Genomic DNA, 15,317 nt, shown 5'->3' on the forward strand with positions numbered 1-15,317 from the left:
CACTGTACAGGCATATTACATTCCGTGTTACATAATAAGTAACTGCATGAACTACCACTGTAAAGAAAGCAATGACCATGGCCAAAAACTTCAAACAATACTAACAGTGCAAAAGGATGCTACCTACCTCAGCTCTGCTCAATGTCACAGCGGCAGACAGATGCGGGTGCTTCAACTGCAGGAGCCGCTGCAAGTATACTGTTATGTTGTTTCCACCAAGACTTATTCTTTTGGCATTCTCAACGTCAACTCGTCCATTCAGCACAGGGATGATGTGTGTTGTGTGATGTCCAAAAGACAACACCATTGCATTCTCTGAACCGGAAGAAAAAGATTGGCCACTGTTCATATGATGAAATAAATCCAACCGTATGGTGCACTTCTCAAGAAACTATGTGCAAGACTTACTTCAGAACAAAATTATGACTTGCTATACATTTCGACCAGAAACAAAGGAAAATGCAGCCGTGGTGAAAAAAGGGGGAAAAAAATGCCCAATGAGACTGCTCAACCTTGCCACAGGAAAGTGGTGCGACAACTGAGTGAAACTAAGGCTGTTTAAATAGACCAACCTGTTGCTCGAAAACTACTCTGAAAGTATTCTCATGCTTTATTTTTCTGTTCACATTGAAGTTCATGAACAAGAAACAGACCACACCCTCTAAAATGCAAGTGTTACTACTTGGACCACAAATAAAGTACAAAAAAAGATAATTATCACATTATCTTGGCCCTCTGTCACATTAGCACCAGTAGCGTCACGGAACATACTGTTACAAGGAAATAACAGAAATCTACTACTATTAAAGCTTTCCAGAGCTTTGACACACATAAGGAGCGACAATTGGGCAAGCTGGTATGATTTCATACTACCGAAACGGCACCACAAAGGAAAACGAAAGCATGCTTTCGTCATGGAACGCTGTGCAAACATACTGTTAGGAATAACAGCAATTCACCCCTACTAAAGCTTGCCAGAGCTTTGACACACATAACACAAGGACCAACAATTTGGCAAGTTTGTATGACTTTATACTATATTGAAACGGCACCACAAAGCAAGATAAAATCACGAGAAAAAACCATGAAACACAAGCGCCGGTGCTTGTGTTTGACGGTTTTTTCTCGTTATTTCGTCATAGAATCCTGTGCAAACATACTGTTAACAAATAACAGCAATCTACTACTACTAAAGCTTGCCAGAGCTTTGACCCATATAACATAAGTACCGACAATTTGGCAAGTTGGTATGACTTCATACTATACTGAAATGGCGCCACAAAGCAAGAAGAAATCACGAGAAGGAACCACGAAACACAAGCACCGGCGCTTGTGTTTCGTTGTTTTTTCTCATGCTTTCGTCATGGAACCCTGTGCATACATACTGTTAAGAAATATCAGCAATCTACCACTACTAAAGCTTGCCAGAGCTCTGACACACAAAACACAAGGACCAACAGTTTGAAAAGTTGGTATGACTTCATACTACACTGAAACGGTGCCACAAAGCGAGACGAATGCACGAGAAAGAACCATGAAACCCAAGCGCCGGCACTTGTGTTTCGCGGTTCCTTTTTGTGCTTTTTGTCTTGCTTTAAGGCGCCGTTTCATGCTTTCATCACAGAACCCTGTGCAAACATACTGTTAGGAAATAACGACAATCTACCACTACTAAAGCTTGCAAGAGCTTTTACACACGTAACATTAGGACCGACAATTTGGAAAGTTGGTATGACTTCATACTATACTGAAACAGCGCCACAATGCAAGACGAAAGCACAAAGGACCACGATACATAAGCGCCTACACGTGTTTCGTGTTTTTTGTTTTTTTTTTTTTTTAGCTTTCACCATGCTTTGTGGCGCAGTTTTAATAGTAGGATAACATAAAGTGGCACATTTTACAGTTATATCAGAGTCCCTTAATACCGTTCTGGTCACGAAACTTCTCCGTCACTCTATGGGAGAGCTTGATATGGTGCCAAGAGCGGCCGCTACGCGGCGCAAGCCGTCCTAGGGGGGCCATCGCCCCGCTGCGCCCGGCGGAACGCACTGGCCGCGGCGGCATCCCGAAGGCGTTGTGTGGTGGCAGCTCGCGGTTTCTGCATCAGCGAAACGCGAACTTCATGTGCCAGTGCACCGTGCTCAAGGTGGACGGCATGAAAATTCGAATGAACAATGCCTAAGACGTGCTGTGTGACGGGTTGCAGCTCCGGATACCGAAGCAACAAAGAAAAGGCGTCGCTCTTCTGTTTCCCAAGTAGCGCCGAACTCCGAGAGAAATGGAAGCGAGCTATACCGCGGTTGGAAGCTGGCGGTTTCAGCTTCGAAAGTAAGAATGGCTAGCACTGGCCAAGCGGCTAGCACTGGCATCAAAAGGAACTTCCAAATTAGGCTGCTGTACTTCCGTTCCCGGAGAAATCATGGGTTGTCGGCCGGTAAATAATAATGCCCTAAACAGTAAACACAAGGAAACGTCAAGCGGCGGGTGTCCCGTGTAAACTGCGTAGAAAGAAGTGATCAATCAAATGTTGGGCACGTTTAGAGCGGTCGCGAAAGCTCTCGGCATCGAAAGTCCCCGCGTCAAAAAAGCGATCGGCGCTCACAAACGTGTGTCCAAAACAACTGCGCATTTGGGTATAAACTCAATTGAAAGGTCTAGAATAAAACTTCTGGCTCAACCATTCAGTTCATTTGAATACTTGGGTAGTAGCGCGCGAGAGGCGAGCCGGATATAAACCAATGTGATTGCTCCTGTACTACCCAGTCGTGTTTCATTTCGTTCACCTTTCTCCCGCTATCAGCGGCCCTACCAGAATATAAAGCTCACCTACCGCATAAACATAATCGCCCTTTGGCCGGGCGCAAATACAAACATGTTGTCGAGCAGATCAAGCAGTAGCTGCTCGCATCAAGAGCATGGAGCATAAGCATCGTCTTTCAACACTTGCGAGCTATAGCTCGCAAGTACCGCTTCGAGGCATCGTAAGTATGCATATAATTGGGCTATGAGACAATTATTGACACAATGCGTTATCGCGCGGTGTGAGAACACTTTTAATGCGCTGCTGTTTATAAGGTGGGCCCGCACTTCCAAGTAAACTACGCGAGCATTCCAAAGTAAACAGCTCTCATTCGTCGTCGACACTGGATCCCGTTTCAACTTATTTATCTGGTGGCATTGATGCGTTCAGAGACGTTTAAAAAAAGGTAACAGTAAGAACAGCACGCACATAATCGCGTCGAAACGTCGGCCGCAGTGCGCATACAAGCCCAGCAGTGGCGGCGGCTTGTGGCCCCCATACGACGGGTGGCGCCTCTAGCGACAGATTTTGTCCCTATATCAACCTTCGGGCGGAGTTTCGTGACCAGAAAAGCATTGAAGGACTCTGGTTATATGAAGATACTCTGTGCAACGACATTTTATTTTAAAAAACTTAGAATAAGAGAGAACTTAGCTAGTTGGTAAGTATTCATTCGTGCAAACACAGACACAAGAAAGAACTCAGAAGTCAGGACACCACAATGCCGCAAGACAGCAGAAGCGTGTTTGTGGCATCTTGACTCCTCTCTTGAGTCCGTGTTTACATGACCTGCCTATTAGAAGGAATTCTCACTTTGCATCATTGCTTTGAATTAACATTGTTCTTTCGTCCTGTCAGGTGAAACTAAAGTTTTTCAGCTACCAGTTAAATATTAATGTGGATATTACTGAATTAAGGGCTTATTAAACACAAATCTCTTCAAACAAGTCAAGTTCCTCTCCGCAAAACCCTAAATGACAAAATCGGATGAGACTAGAAAGCTGCAAAAAAACTGCAAATTTTTCTGGAAGTTTGGCAGGGCCAATATCACATCAACATGAAAAAAAATTACGGCTGTGGATAAGTGCGTGTACATATGTCGGCAAACTCATGAGTCGACTTAGACTCTGATCGAGCCGCGAGTCCGAGCGAGTCCGGGTGAACAATATTTAGGAGAGCCTGAGTCCGATTGAGAAAAGTTTCAGCGAGTCCGACTCCAAGTGAGTTTGGTTGAGGAAAACTTTGATGAGTGCGAGTCCAAATGAACCCTAAGGCGAAGTATATTTCTTGAGTGAGTCTGACAGAGCTCTACATTGTTTTGCAGCCCTGTCTTATTATCTACTAAACTTCAGTATTACTACCGCCCTTCATGTGAACTCACATTTATACTAATTATGTCTACTATACATCAATGCAGTATCGTTAGTATGCGAGCTCAACATTAATTGGACAGATGCATTTGTAATGAAGGGAGGAAATCATCCCTCCAATTTTCTTTCATATGAAGGCCTTGTAAAGAAAACATCTTGTGAGACATCATTTTCTATAAAAAGTTCCTTAGTGGGTTGCAACCACTTAGAGTTCCTACTTAAACATACCGAGATCAAAAGTGCCAAATAGAGCAACGATCATGCAAGATGACATAGCATTGACGCCTTGAACAAAACAGTTAATAGTATGCTAACAGACTCACGAGTTCACTCATTCAGATTCACATCAAACTGACAATCATGCCAAGGAAAGTATAGGGGGGACATTAGTAGGCATAATTGAATGTATATGTAATTTTCTACCACTTTTCTTTCTTTACATTAAAATTACTCCTAATAGCATCCCCTGTACTTTCCTTGGGATTATTGCCTGTTAGACCTTATTAATGTTGTGTCTAACAAAGAAAACGAGCCCTTGAATGTACACTTCTTTTCTTTAGATTCAGATAGAGTTGTGACTATGAGTATGAGTGAGTTCAAATGAGTAATATTTTGGAGAGTCAGAGTACGACTGAGTAAAATTTTAGTGAGTCTGAGTTCAAGAGAGTCCGGTTGAGGAAAACATTGGTGAGTCTGGGTGAGCCCTAACGTAGAGGTATGTTTCATGAGTGAGATCTAATTTATTTGCCGACCCTGTGTGTGTACCATACATTAAAATACTGTGCGAGAAAAAAACAAGTTTATGTGCTTCCTGCATGTAACTTGAAAACATGCTAAATTACTTTTGCTTTCAGCCCTTCACTTCGGTGCATAACAGGGAGGTCCTGGACACACTCCCTCTCTCTCTCTCTCCGTGTGTGTGTGTGTATACATATTATATATATATATATATATATATATATATATATATATATATATATATGCCAGATTCTTTGAACGTCATTCACGCTGGACCAGACGTATTGTATGCAAGAAAGAGACGACGAAACTTTCGTGGAAGCGTCTTTACTAAACCTTTTCAGCTGGTGGACCAGCCTTCGTGTATATATATATATATATATATATATATATATATATATATATATATATATATATATATATATATATATATATATATATATATATATATATATATATATGATATCTACCTGACAATAATGCCAAGGAATGTATAGGGGAAGTTATTAGAACCAATGTAATGTAAATAAGAAGAAAGAAAAGTAGGTGAAAAAACACCTTGCTGTGAGCAGGCAAGTTATTTTAAAATAACTTCCTGCTCACGGCAAGTTAATTTTTCACCCACTTTTCTTTCTTCCTATTCACATTACATTGGTTCTAATAACTTCTCCTATACATTCTTTGGCATTATTGTCTGTTAGATCTCATTATTATTGTGTCAAAACACGGAAAAACGAGCCCTTAGGTAGGTATACACTTCTTTCCTTTATAGTGTGTGTGTGTGTGTGTGTGCACGTGCATGTGTGTGTGCGCACGTGCGTGCGTGTGGACGTTAGGCAGGTTTGGAGGGAGACGAGGAGGAGGAAGTTGTTAGAAATAAAGAAGATGGCTGACCCCCCAGCCTAGTACTGTGTACTATTACAAATTTATTTTTTATTTTCTTCTTTATTTCTAACAACTTCCTCCTCCTCGTCTTCCTCTAAACCTGCCTAACGTCCACGTTATATATATATATATATATATATATAGCTTTTTTACAGCCATTTTCGGTTCACAGGAAGCATGAAAAACACATGCACCTTCCCTTCAATATTGCATACACATGTGTATTTGTTGTATACATTGTACACATAGAATATATGCTATCTGTACAACTGTTTAAACAAAATCGTCTGGGCTCTTTCTACATTAAAATTTGCTATGCGTCTCCCTAATTCTCAAACAATATAGTGGGTCAGCTTATGGAGATTACCAAGAGATCAATTGGGCAAGATCGCATAAAGTGTACCAGCTAGTGAAATGACATTGACATAATGATCAGTATACGGGCCGTACTCAAAGTATCGTGAAAGGCAAAACTCTCGCCTGTGTGACATACGGTCTTATGTGTTCAATAACTGAATCGTAATCATTAAAATGGCCATTGGAGATATCAAACATCACAGAGCACAAGAATTAACACACTGTACCTGTGCAGGGCCACTGGATCTTTGCACCTTTGCATCACCAGCTTCTATAAAGGGGTTACGGGCTTGGCTACTTGAAATACAAGAAGCATTGACATTCTTTCAATGCTTCTTGTATAATTGTTTGAAGCAAAGTATAATATTTTAAGGATGCAGCCTTGCATCAAATGTATCTTTGTTTAGTGTCTAACACATAGCACTTGAAGAATTCAGCTGTGGTGTGCTGCCACACAATAATCCAAACGAGTAATTCACGGCCAACGCTGCTGGCACTTTCAAACTACAAAAGCATACTCAAACCACATCTAGGTAATGCTCGTTGAAACCTCAAGCATTGAAAATGCTGTGCACATCCTTAAGGATTCAATACTAGAAGGCACCATCCATGTCATTGAAATTGTAGACGTGAAGCACCAATCAATGGTGATGAGGTGTGTTTGTTTATTCCAGGCATGTCAAGAACCCCGTGATATCCGACAAAAATCCTAGATGGCGCCATCACTTTTCTGGTTAAGCTCAACAACCAATCAGAGCCCACCAAAGGCGACAATTTAGTGGTTGTATCCTTTTACAATAGTTTCTGAATACGTCCCCAGTTCAATGCAAAATAAAGGTCAGCTACAAATGCATAGTTACCCGATTTCTTGGAGCAGTTGTGGTGCAGGCTGAACAATGCATCAATGCCGTAGAGTACTTGGGGCACACGATAATGTTCGAAGAGCAGTTCAGACATATCTGTAAGGCAGTGTTTATGCAAATGTTACCTCTGATCACCAGGAAATAACGACGGCACTCACTCTGGCGGTAGTAACTAGGGTTGCCAATGACCTCTGTCAATACGATGGGGTGGTCAACTCTATTTTCTGTGGGGATACCAAGGTGGCTGAAGATGTGGTCAAAGATATGCTCCTAGAAATGCAAGCGGGAGTACACGGCAGTATAACATCTGACAGCGTTCAATTGAAGTTTAACTAATTCATTAAAAACCGCTACAGAAAAAGTGCACCTGTATGTCAAAATGTGTAACAACGTTTCGGTCGAACTGGGTCTTCAGGAGCCATCGCACAGCCTCGACGTTCGCTATGTCGTTGCCAACTTGCACCTCGCTCTCCTGCAAGCGAGATAAGCAGTTTACTTAGACGTTACGCATCAGCCCTTAAACTAAAACATGCTTGCTTGCCTTTTTGCCCCTTTGTTTGGCTGTTATGTTTTTAAATATCATTCGCGGTGATTCATCAGAAGCCCAGCCAACTCGGCACTCGTAAGAACCTGGAAACAAACAGTTAGCCGGGTATTCAGCAAATGCGCCACGGTCGGAAGCGCTGATCGTAAGCAACGATGAGAGTGCTTCAACGGTCAAAAGGATTTTAGTGCAATAGCAAATCACGATCAGAAACGCTCACCATTATCGATGACAACTGGTGTTTTCCGCAACCGAACTCCATCAGTGTAAGTGAAAAAGTTGTCCGGCTCTTTGTTCATATTCGGAATAGAATAAACATTTTGTGAAATCATGGCAAACAATTGTCTCAAAGACGGCTAAACGTTCTTGCGCGGGTTTCTGTTGATGCTCGTCGTATGCACAAGATACAAAACCGCAAGCAATGCTGACATCGCCAGCTAAATTCTGTTTGGCCACAGAACACCTGGCCTGGCTAGACCAAGGAGGATACATAAAACTTGCTGGAGTGGAAGCCGCCTATGCGCCGCTACGGGAGAGAGTGAAGCCGCGCCGAGCGTGCGGCGGCCATGTTGCTAGTGGCAGAAAAGAGCCGAGCGCTGCAAATTTAAGCTTCATCGCGCTGCGGGTGAAGTGACTCGTGTGTTTATTAAGCAACGAAAACAAGTAATTCTGGTTGTAAATGTTTATTGCGACTTGTACGCAGCCAAGTGGCATGTAGAAAAATCCATTAAAGTGCATATGCATCAAATAGTGATGCCTAAAGCAAACACATCATCGAAAACATAGGTGCCCTACAGGTGGTTGAAAATTATTGCCCTTGTCAAAAGTGGTCCCAGCTTTATTTTGACCGATTCTCGTTATTTTTTTCTTCGTCATGTGTTGTATCCTCACTTTTACTTATTGTTCGGTGATTTGCCTGCACAAACTGTAAACCTGATTATCAAGCGTATCAAAGTCTAGGACGTGCTGCTCTAGTTTATGGAACCAGTTTTTCTCGGAGGAAGCTCATAGAACTTTCAGGATGAGGTGTTTTGCTCTTGACTTCACCGTTGTGATGGAATCACATTCAGCCTGTAGCCACCTCAGTCCTCGACTTCTTTACAGAGGCTAATGACATCTCACGACGGTGAAACAAGACCACCTCGCCTCTTACATTTAATTAAAGGTGTCAGCTCATCTGAGTGCATGACTGCTATGCACTCTTCACAGGTAGTTGCAGTTCGACCTTTCGAACAATGAGCCTTCTATTTATTTTCCAAATACTGTTAGCCTTTCGGCTGTTACAGGGGTGGGACATACTAAGAATGTATGGCACCGCGGAACCGACAAAAGCAGAAAAGCTTTCGGGCTAGTCAATGCGATGCGTATTGTCGTGGTTATCGGGCTGCAGGACTGGGGCCTTGTGCATGTCAGTGAGATTGCTTCATGGGTCTACCATGGCTGCAGGAGTCGTTGCATTCAATACGGAGAGAACATCTTGGGAGCAGTGTCCAGAACTTCAAGACGTGACTTCCGTCTGAACCAATAGACGCTTGTATGCAGCCATAAACTGCGAAGCTGTTGGGTTGTTGTTATGGCCGCCTCATCCACGTATTGATTCAAAGAAGTTTTCGGCATAGTCTTGACTGAGTTTGTGTGTCATTAAGTATTTCAGCTGACCCTGGCTGACAAGTCTGTCAAACATTCTTTCCGTGCTTGCCACGCGTATCCAAAAACCAATGAATCCGTTTTTTTTTTCAGTCCTTCTGTCACAGCCGGATCTTTCAGCCCGTTTATGTACGCTCGAGTCTCCGCAAAAAACGACTTCCAGAGTGCTTCGTTCCCCTGCCGAAGAGGCGCTTTGTACGACCTTGTCAGCGGGTTCCTGGAGTTTAAGATGTCAAACAAGCGATCAAAAGTTCTAATAAACGTAGATCTTGTGCTGACACTTTTGAATTGCGGCAGCTTTAGCTTTTGTTCGCAGAAGTCCAAAGCGTCGGCAACTGAGGCATTCGATCAGTTGTACAGCATATCATACCATCATTTTCTTGCTTTTCCCATTGGACGTGGACTTTCGTGAGTTTGTTTCCGAGCCACAACCCTTCTTCACGTTGAAGTGCCTTCAATGCCACTTCATAACCCCATTTCACATGCTTCCCTTCAATGTCTAAGAGGTCAAAGCACTCTGGCGCGAAGTGCCTTGAGCGAAGTGATCTCAGATTTCAGTCTTTCGCATTCTACTTCTCACGGCGAACAGCCCACTCCCAGAGGCTCCACGTTACGGGATCTTTAGGAAACCTGTAAAACAAATCCGGACTGTTATGTTTTGCACGCTTAATAGCTCCCTTTAGTAACGAGCGCAGAATGGCTATGTCGAAAACGTTTTCGTGTACGTACAGGTGGAATGTGAGGCCACAACCTTTTTTCAACCTGTTGGCACATCCGTAAACGACGCAAGAGGCAACAATTGTAAACCATTTGTCTTTACATGCCGACAAGGTGAAACAAGAACGAACGAAATCAGCAGCTCGCGATGGCGCCGAGCACGCTTTTTGCCACTGGCAAGATGGCGGCACTGGTTTCACTCGCACAACGCCCCTTCCACTCCAGCAAGTTTCATGTATCCTCCTCGGGCTAGACTGCACATGGATGGATGAATAGGTGGATTGATGGGCTGTAGCCTGTATCTTTTAGATCGGGCGGCGGCCAACGTCACCTAGCCATAATACTTAGTGAACCAACAACTGGATTGATCCTTTTTTTTTCCTTTAAATAGTGAAGTATAGGACTGTTACTTTGTAGTTAATGGTTTATTTTCACTTGTGCCTTGACTTTAGCAACCAATCAGATAACCTCTTTCCACTTAATTATACCCGCTTAAAGTCTATTATGCCCTCACTGTCCCTAAACCCCAGTGCTTTGAAGAACTCTGTGCCATCGTCCTGAACTATTGGGTGAAGCCCTTTACAGAACATTATTAAGTGTTCGGCCGTTTCCTCTTTCTCTCGACATGCACTGCATACCGTGTCTACCTTTTCGTATTTGGTTCGATATGTCTTGGTTCGCAATAGTCCCGTCCTGGCCTCAAACAGTAGAGAACTACCCCGACTATTATTTTAGATCCTTTTCTTGGTAACTTCCTGCTTAAAGGTTCGATAGATCTCAAGTTCGGACTTCTTAATCATGCCAATTCTCTACATATCGGTCTCAGCTTCCTTCACCTTCTTCTTAACCCATAATTATTTTTGGTTTGGCCCCCTGCTGTTTTCTAAGTATATACCAGTCAATTTTCTGGTTCGCTTCCTCTATTTTGTATCGACATTCTTCATGTACAAGTAGCTGAATACCTACCTAGCCCAACGCTCCTCCCCCACTTCTCTCAATCGCTTCTCAAATTTTATCCTGCTGCTAGCTTCCCTGCCCTCAAATGAGGTCCATCCCATATCACCTTGTACTCCCTCTTTTGGTGTATTCCCGTGAGCTCCTAAAGCAAGCCTACCTATTCCACGTTGCTCAATTTCTAATCTTGCCTAAACTTCTGATTTCATGCACAAGACCGCATTGCAGAAAGTCAGCCCAGGAACCATGACCCCTTTCCATATTCCACTCACAAAATCATACCTATTGTAATTCCACAGTGCCCTATTTTTTATCACTGCTGTATTCCTGTTACCTTTAGTCGTTACGTATATTTCGTGTTCCATTAGGTACTCGGTCCCATTGCTTATCCATACGCCCAGATATTTTTATTTATCTGTTATCTCTAGCGTGACTTCCTGTATTCTAAGCTCACTACCTTCGTTATCATTAAAAATCATGACTGCTGATTTTTCCTGACTGAATCTAAAATCTAACCTATCTCCCTCATTACCACAGATTTCCATCAATCTCTGCAAATCTTCCTTGTTGTCGGCCATTAGCACTATATTGCCATGTTCTATTTCCCAAGATTTGTTATCGTCCCAAAACACTACACGATTCTCAGCGCAAACCGCGCCTGCAGTTTTCGAGAAGCTTCCGGACTGTAGTATATATATCATTTCTATAAGATCACGCCCACTCTGCGAACGGTACAGATTATTGTGGAACCTACGCCACCGCCAACGATAACGCTAGAACATTCGACGGCAAGAGTTTAAATGCCGACGCGCTTCCCCGCTTGTCAATTGTTGATCGAAGGCCGACGCTCCGTTCGCCGCTATGAGTCCAACTGCTATCTGTGCAAGACTGCTGCTGTAATTGGACTTTCCGTTTACCGGGCACAGGTTCGCCCAAATAAACAGTTAAATCCGAACACGAAGTCTCCTGTCTTCGGCCACGTCACGACCCCGTGACATCTGGTGTAGGTGCTGTTTCTTCCATGTACCGGACGCCTCCGTCAAGCCGTGAACCCAGCCCACGTCGTGAAGACACCGACGCCAGCAACAAGCAGCGAGTTAGCCGCAGGCAACAAGGTCTGCCACCGCAGTACGGGCTTCTACTGGACAAGGCTGAGAAAACCAAGACGTTGACGTCGACCACGGCGACCATGTCAACACCGGTTCTACCTGCACCACTCCTGCTCCGGCCACCCAAAGAGCCGCCAACTTTTCGCGGTTCGCCACTGGAAGACGCGGAAAGCTGGATCGAAAGGTTCGACCACGTCGCCGCCTTCAATGACTGGACAGACGATGACAAGCTACGGCATGTGTATTTCGCCTTGGAAGATGCTGCTCGGACCTGGTTCGAGAACCAAGAGCGAAGCCTCACAATGTAGGACGCCTTTCGTGCCAGGTTCCTCACCACTTTCGCAAGTGTGGTGTGCAAGGAGAAGGCCGCAGCTCTCCTCGAAACCCGCATGCAGATGCCAAATGAAAACGTGGCGCTATTCACGGAAGATATGATTAAACTCTTCCGCCACGCTGATTCCGACATGTCCGAGGAGAAGAAGGTCCGTCTACTTATGCGAGGAGTAAAGCAGGAACTCTTCGCCGGGCTGATCAGAAACCCGCCAAAGACGGTCGCCGAATTCATTTCAGAAGCATCTACGATAGAGAAGACGCTCGAGATGCGCACGCGGCAATATAACCATAGCTTCTCGTCTGCGAGCGACTCCGGCATTCAAGCGCTAGGAACCACTGAATTTTCGTGAGACGATCCGAGCAATCGTGCAAGAGGAGCTGCGAAAATTACTTCCTTCAGCGCAGCCTCACGTGGAATCCATCACGGACGTCGTGCGCCAGGAGATCCAGCAGTCGCTGGGCGTTCCTCAGCCTCAAGAGCCGCAGCTGCAAGTCATGAGCTATGCTGCTGCAGCACGACGCCACGTCCCTCCTCCACGCGCACGCCAAAACGCCGCCCCATCGCACTTCCGTCGCCAGACGCCACCACCACCACCACCCCCACCAACGACCTACCGTTCGCCAGCGGGCCAGCGCAGTGCGCCGAGGAAAACCGACGTTCGGCGCACCCCTGACCACCGCCCACTGTGCTACCACTGCGGCGAGGCCGGGCACACTTACCGTCGTTGCCAGAACCGACAGATGGGACTGCGTGGCTTCGCCGTCGATGCACCACGTCCGCAGCCAGGGGAACGGCCACGTGACATCAATCCTGCAAATCTTCCTGCAAATCAATCCTGCAAATCTGACATCACCGACTACCTGACAGGAACTCAGTGGACACCACGAAGTCCTTCCCGTCCGCCGTCGCCCAGCCGACGCATGTCACCGCACCCCCGGCAGTACTCTGGCCCAACGCGGGGCCAGTCTCCTCGCCCGTATCCGGGAAACTAAGGGCAGCAACCGATGGAGGTGCGGTTGCTGTGCGACGAACTACCGAAGATCCTCCTCCGACGACGACGCCGCGACGGAGCTTTCCGAACACAACGCCAACCAGGCAAAGCCTCAATTACCGAAGGTGGCCTGACGACGCAACATGGAAGCAGCGAAACAAGCCGACGCCGCCGTGACCCGACGCCACGCCCTAACTGTAATGCGAGACGGCGAACTAGCGACCTGGACGTTCTTATCGACGGCCACAGTGTGACCGCTCTAGTCGACACCGGAGCCGACTATTCCGTCATCAGTGGGTCGTTCGCTGCGAAGTTACAACAAAGTTAGGACAGCTTGGAAAGGCCCTGAAATCCGCACAGCCGGAGGTCATCTCGTAACGCCTGTAGGAATCTGCACAGCGAGAGTCACCATTAACAGCCGTATTTATCCTACAGACTTCGTAGTCCTACAGCGTTGCTCAAGAGATGTCATCCTTGGCATGGACTTCTTATGCCTCCACGGTGCTGTCATCAACCTAAAAACAAAGTCGATAACGTTATCCACAGAAGAAGCACTACTGCCGCGCACGCCGTCAGGAAACCATGCCTTGAATGTGTTGGAAGAACAAGTCACCATTCCGCCTCGCTCAAGCGTCATTATTTTAGTCAGCGCTCCTAAATCACCTGATTTGGAAGGCGTCGTTGAAGGCAGTCAGCATCTGTTGGTCACCCGAAATATTTGCGTCGCAAGAGGAATTGCAGAGCTGCGGGGAGGCAAAGCAACGGTTATGCTCACGAATTTCAGTAATGAGTACAAACATGTGATCAAAGGAACAATGGTCGCATACATCGAAGAAATTGTCGAAGCCACCAGTGCTTTCGCCCTCGCCGATTCTGCGGAACCTGCTCAGAGGAACCAAGCCCCTCCCAAAGCTTTCGACGTCAATCCCAGACTTCCGAACGATAAGCAAGAACAGCTTAAGGCCCTGCTCCTGCAATACGAAGATTGCTTTTCGTCGTCATCATAAATTCGGCAGACCCCAATCACGAAACATCGCATCATAACCGAAGAAAATGCCAGACTACTCCGTCAGAGTCCGTACAGGGTTTCGACGCGAGAACGTGAGGCCATGAACAGACAAGTTGATGAAATACTGCGGGATGACATTATCCAGCCGTCCAAGAGTCCATGGGCATCCCCCGTGGTTTTAGTGAAGAAAAAGGATGGGACCCTACGTTTCTGCGTCGATTATCGCCGCCTGAACAAAATCACAAGAAAGGACGTGTATCCTCTCCCACGAATAGACGACGTACTTGATCGGCTCCATAACGCCAAGTACTTTTCGTCAATGGACCTCAAGACTGGCTATTGGCAAATCGAAGTCGACAAAAGAGACCGAGAGAAGACGGCGTTTATAACACCGGGCGGCCTCTTCGAGTTTAAGGTGATGCCCTTCGGCATTTGCTCAGCGCCTGCAACTTTTCAACACGTTATAGATACAGTACTGGCAGGATTGAAGTGGCAGACTTGCCTTGTGTACTTGGACGACGTCGTCGTGTTTTGCTCGAGTTTTGACGAGCATCTTCGGCGCCTTGAAGCTGTACTTCAAGCCATCAAGACGTCCGGACTCACACTGAAGCCAGAAAAGTGCAGATTTGCGTACGAAGAGCTCATGTTTCTGGGGCACGTTATCAGCAAGTCTGGAGTTCGTCCTGAAAATGTATGCGCAGGCGAACAAGGACAAAGAAAGGAATACAAACTGGCGCAATCTAACAACTGATTTATTAATCGAAAAACATTGACTCTTTTTAACCCTCGAAACAGCGCTCCCTGGTGACCTAAAAAAAAACACACACAATGCACTGCGCACTTACGACAACGATAACAAAAACACAAAAACGATAACAGTTTCATTGATTGACAGACAGGAGCGCGATTTCTTTTGTTAGTAAAGCTACTGAAGGGTGGCTAACACAGTTGTCTTTCTGCTTGTCTATATGATATGCCTCCATTATCTCCCTTGAC

General features: G+C 45.4%; 1 protein-coding gene across 1 annotated transcript in view; it reads right to left on the reverse strand.

The window, feature by feature from the left end:
• Arp5 (Actin-related protein 5) overlaps positions 1-8,040 on the reverse strand; it is a 67,527-nt gene extending 59,487 nt beyond the window's left edge. The window contains exons 1-6 of the mRNA XM_037413801.2: positions 7,781-8,040; positions 7,558-7,646; positions 7,384-7,488; positions 7,175-7,286; positions 7,014-7,112; positions 128-315 (exon numbers count right to left, since the gene is read on the reverse strand). Coding sequence (XP_037269698.1) covers positions 128-315; positions 7,014-7,112; positions 7,175-7,286; positions 7,384-7,488; positions 7,558-7,646; positions 7,781-7,892 — 705 coding nt within the window. The 5' untranslated portion in view covers positions 7,893-8,040. The remainder of the gene's footprint in view (positions 1-127; positions 316-7,013; positions 7,113-7,174; positions 7,287-7,383; positions 7,489-7,557; positions 7,647-7,780) is intronic.
• Between the last annotated feature and the right edge of the window lie 7,277 nt (positions 8,041-15,317).

The sequence above is a fragment of the Rhipicephalus microplus genome, unplaced genomic scaffold (genome assembly GCF_043290135.1).
Source record: "Rhipicephalus microplus isolate Deutch F79 unplaced genomic scaffold, USDA_Rmic scaffold_65, whole genome shotgun sequence".
Classification (NCBI taxonomy): domain Eukaryota; kingdom Metazoa; phylum Arthropoda; class Arachnida; order Ixodida; family Ixodidae; genus Rhipicephalus; species Rhipicephalus microplus.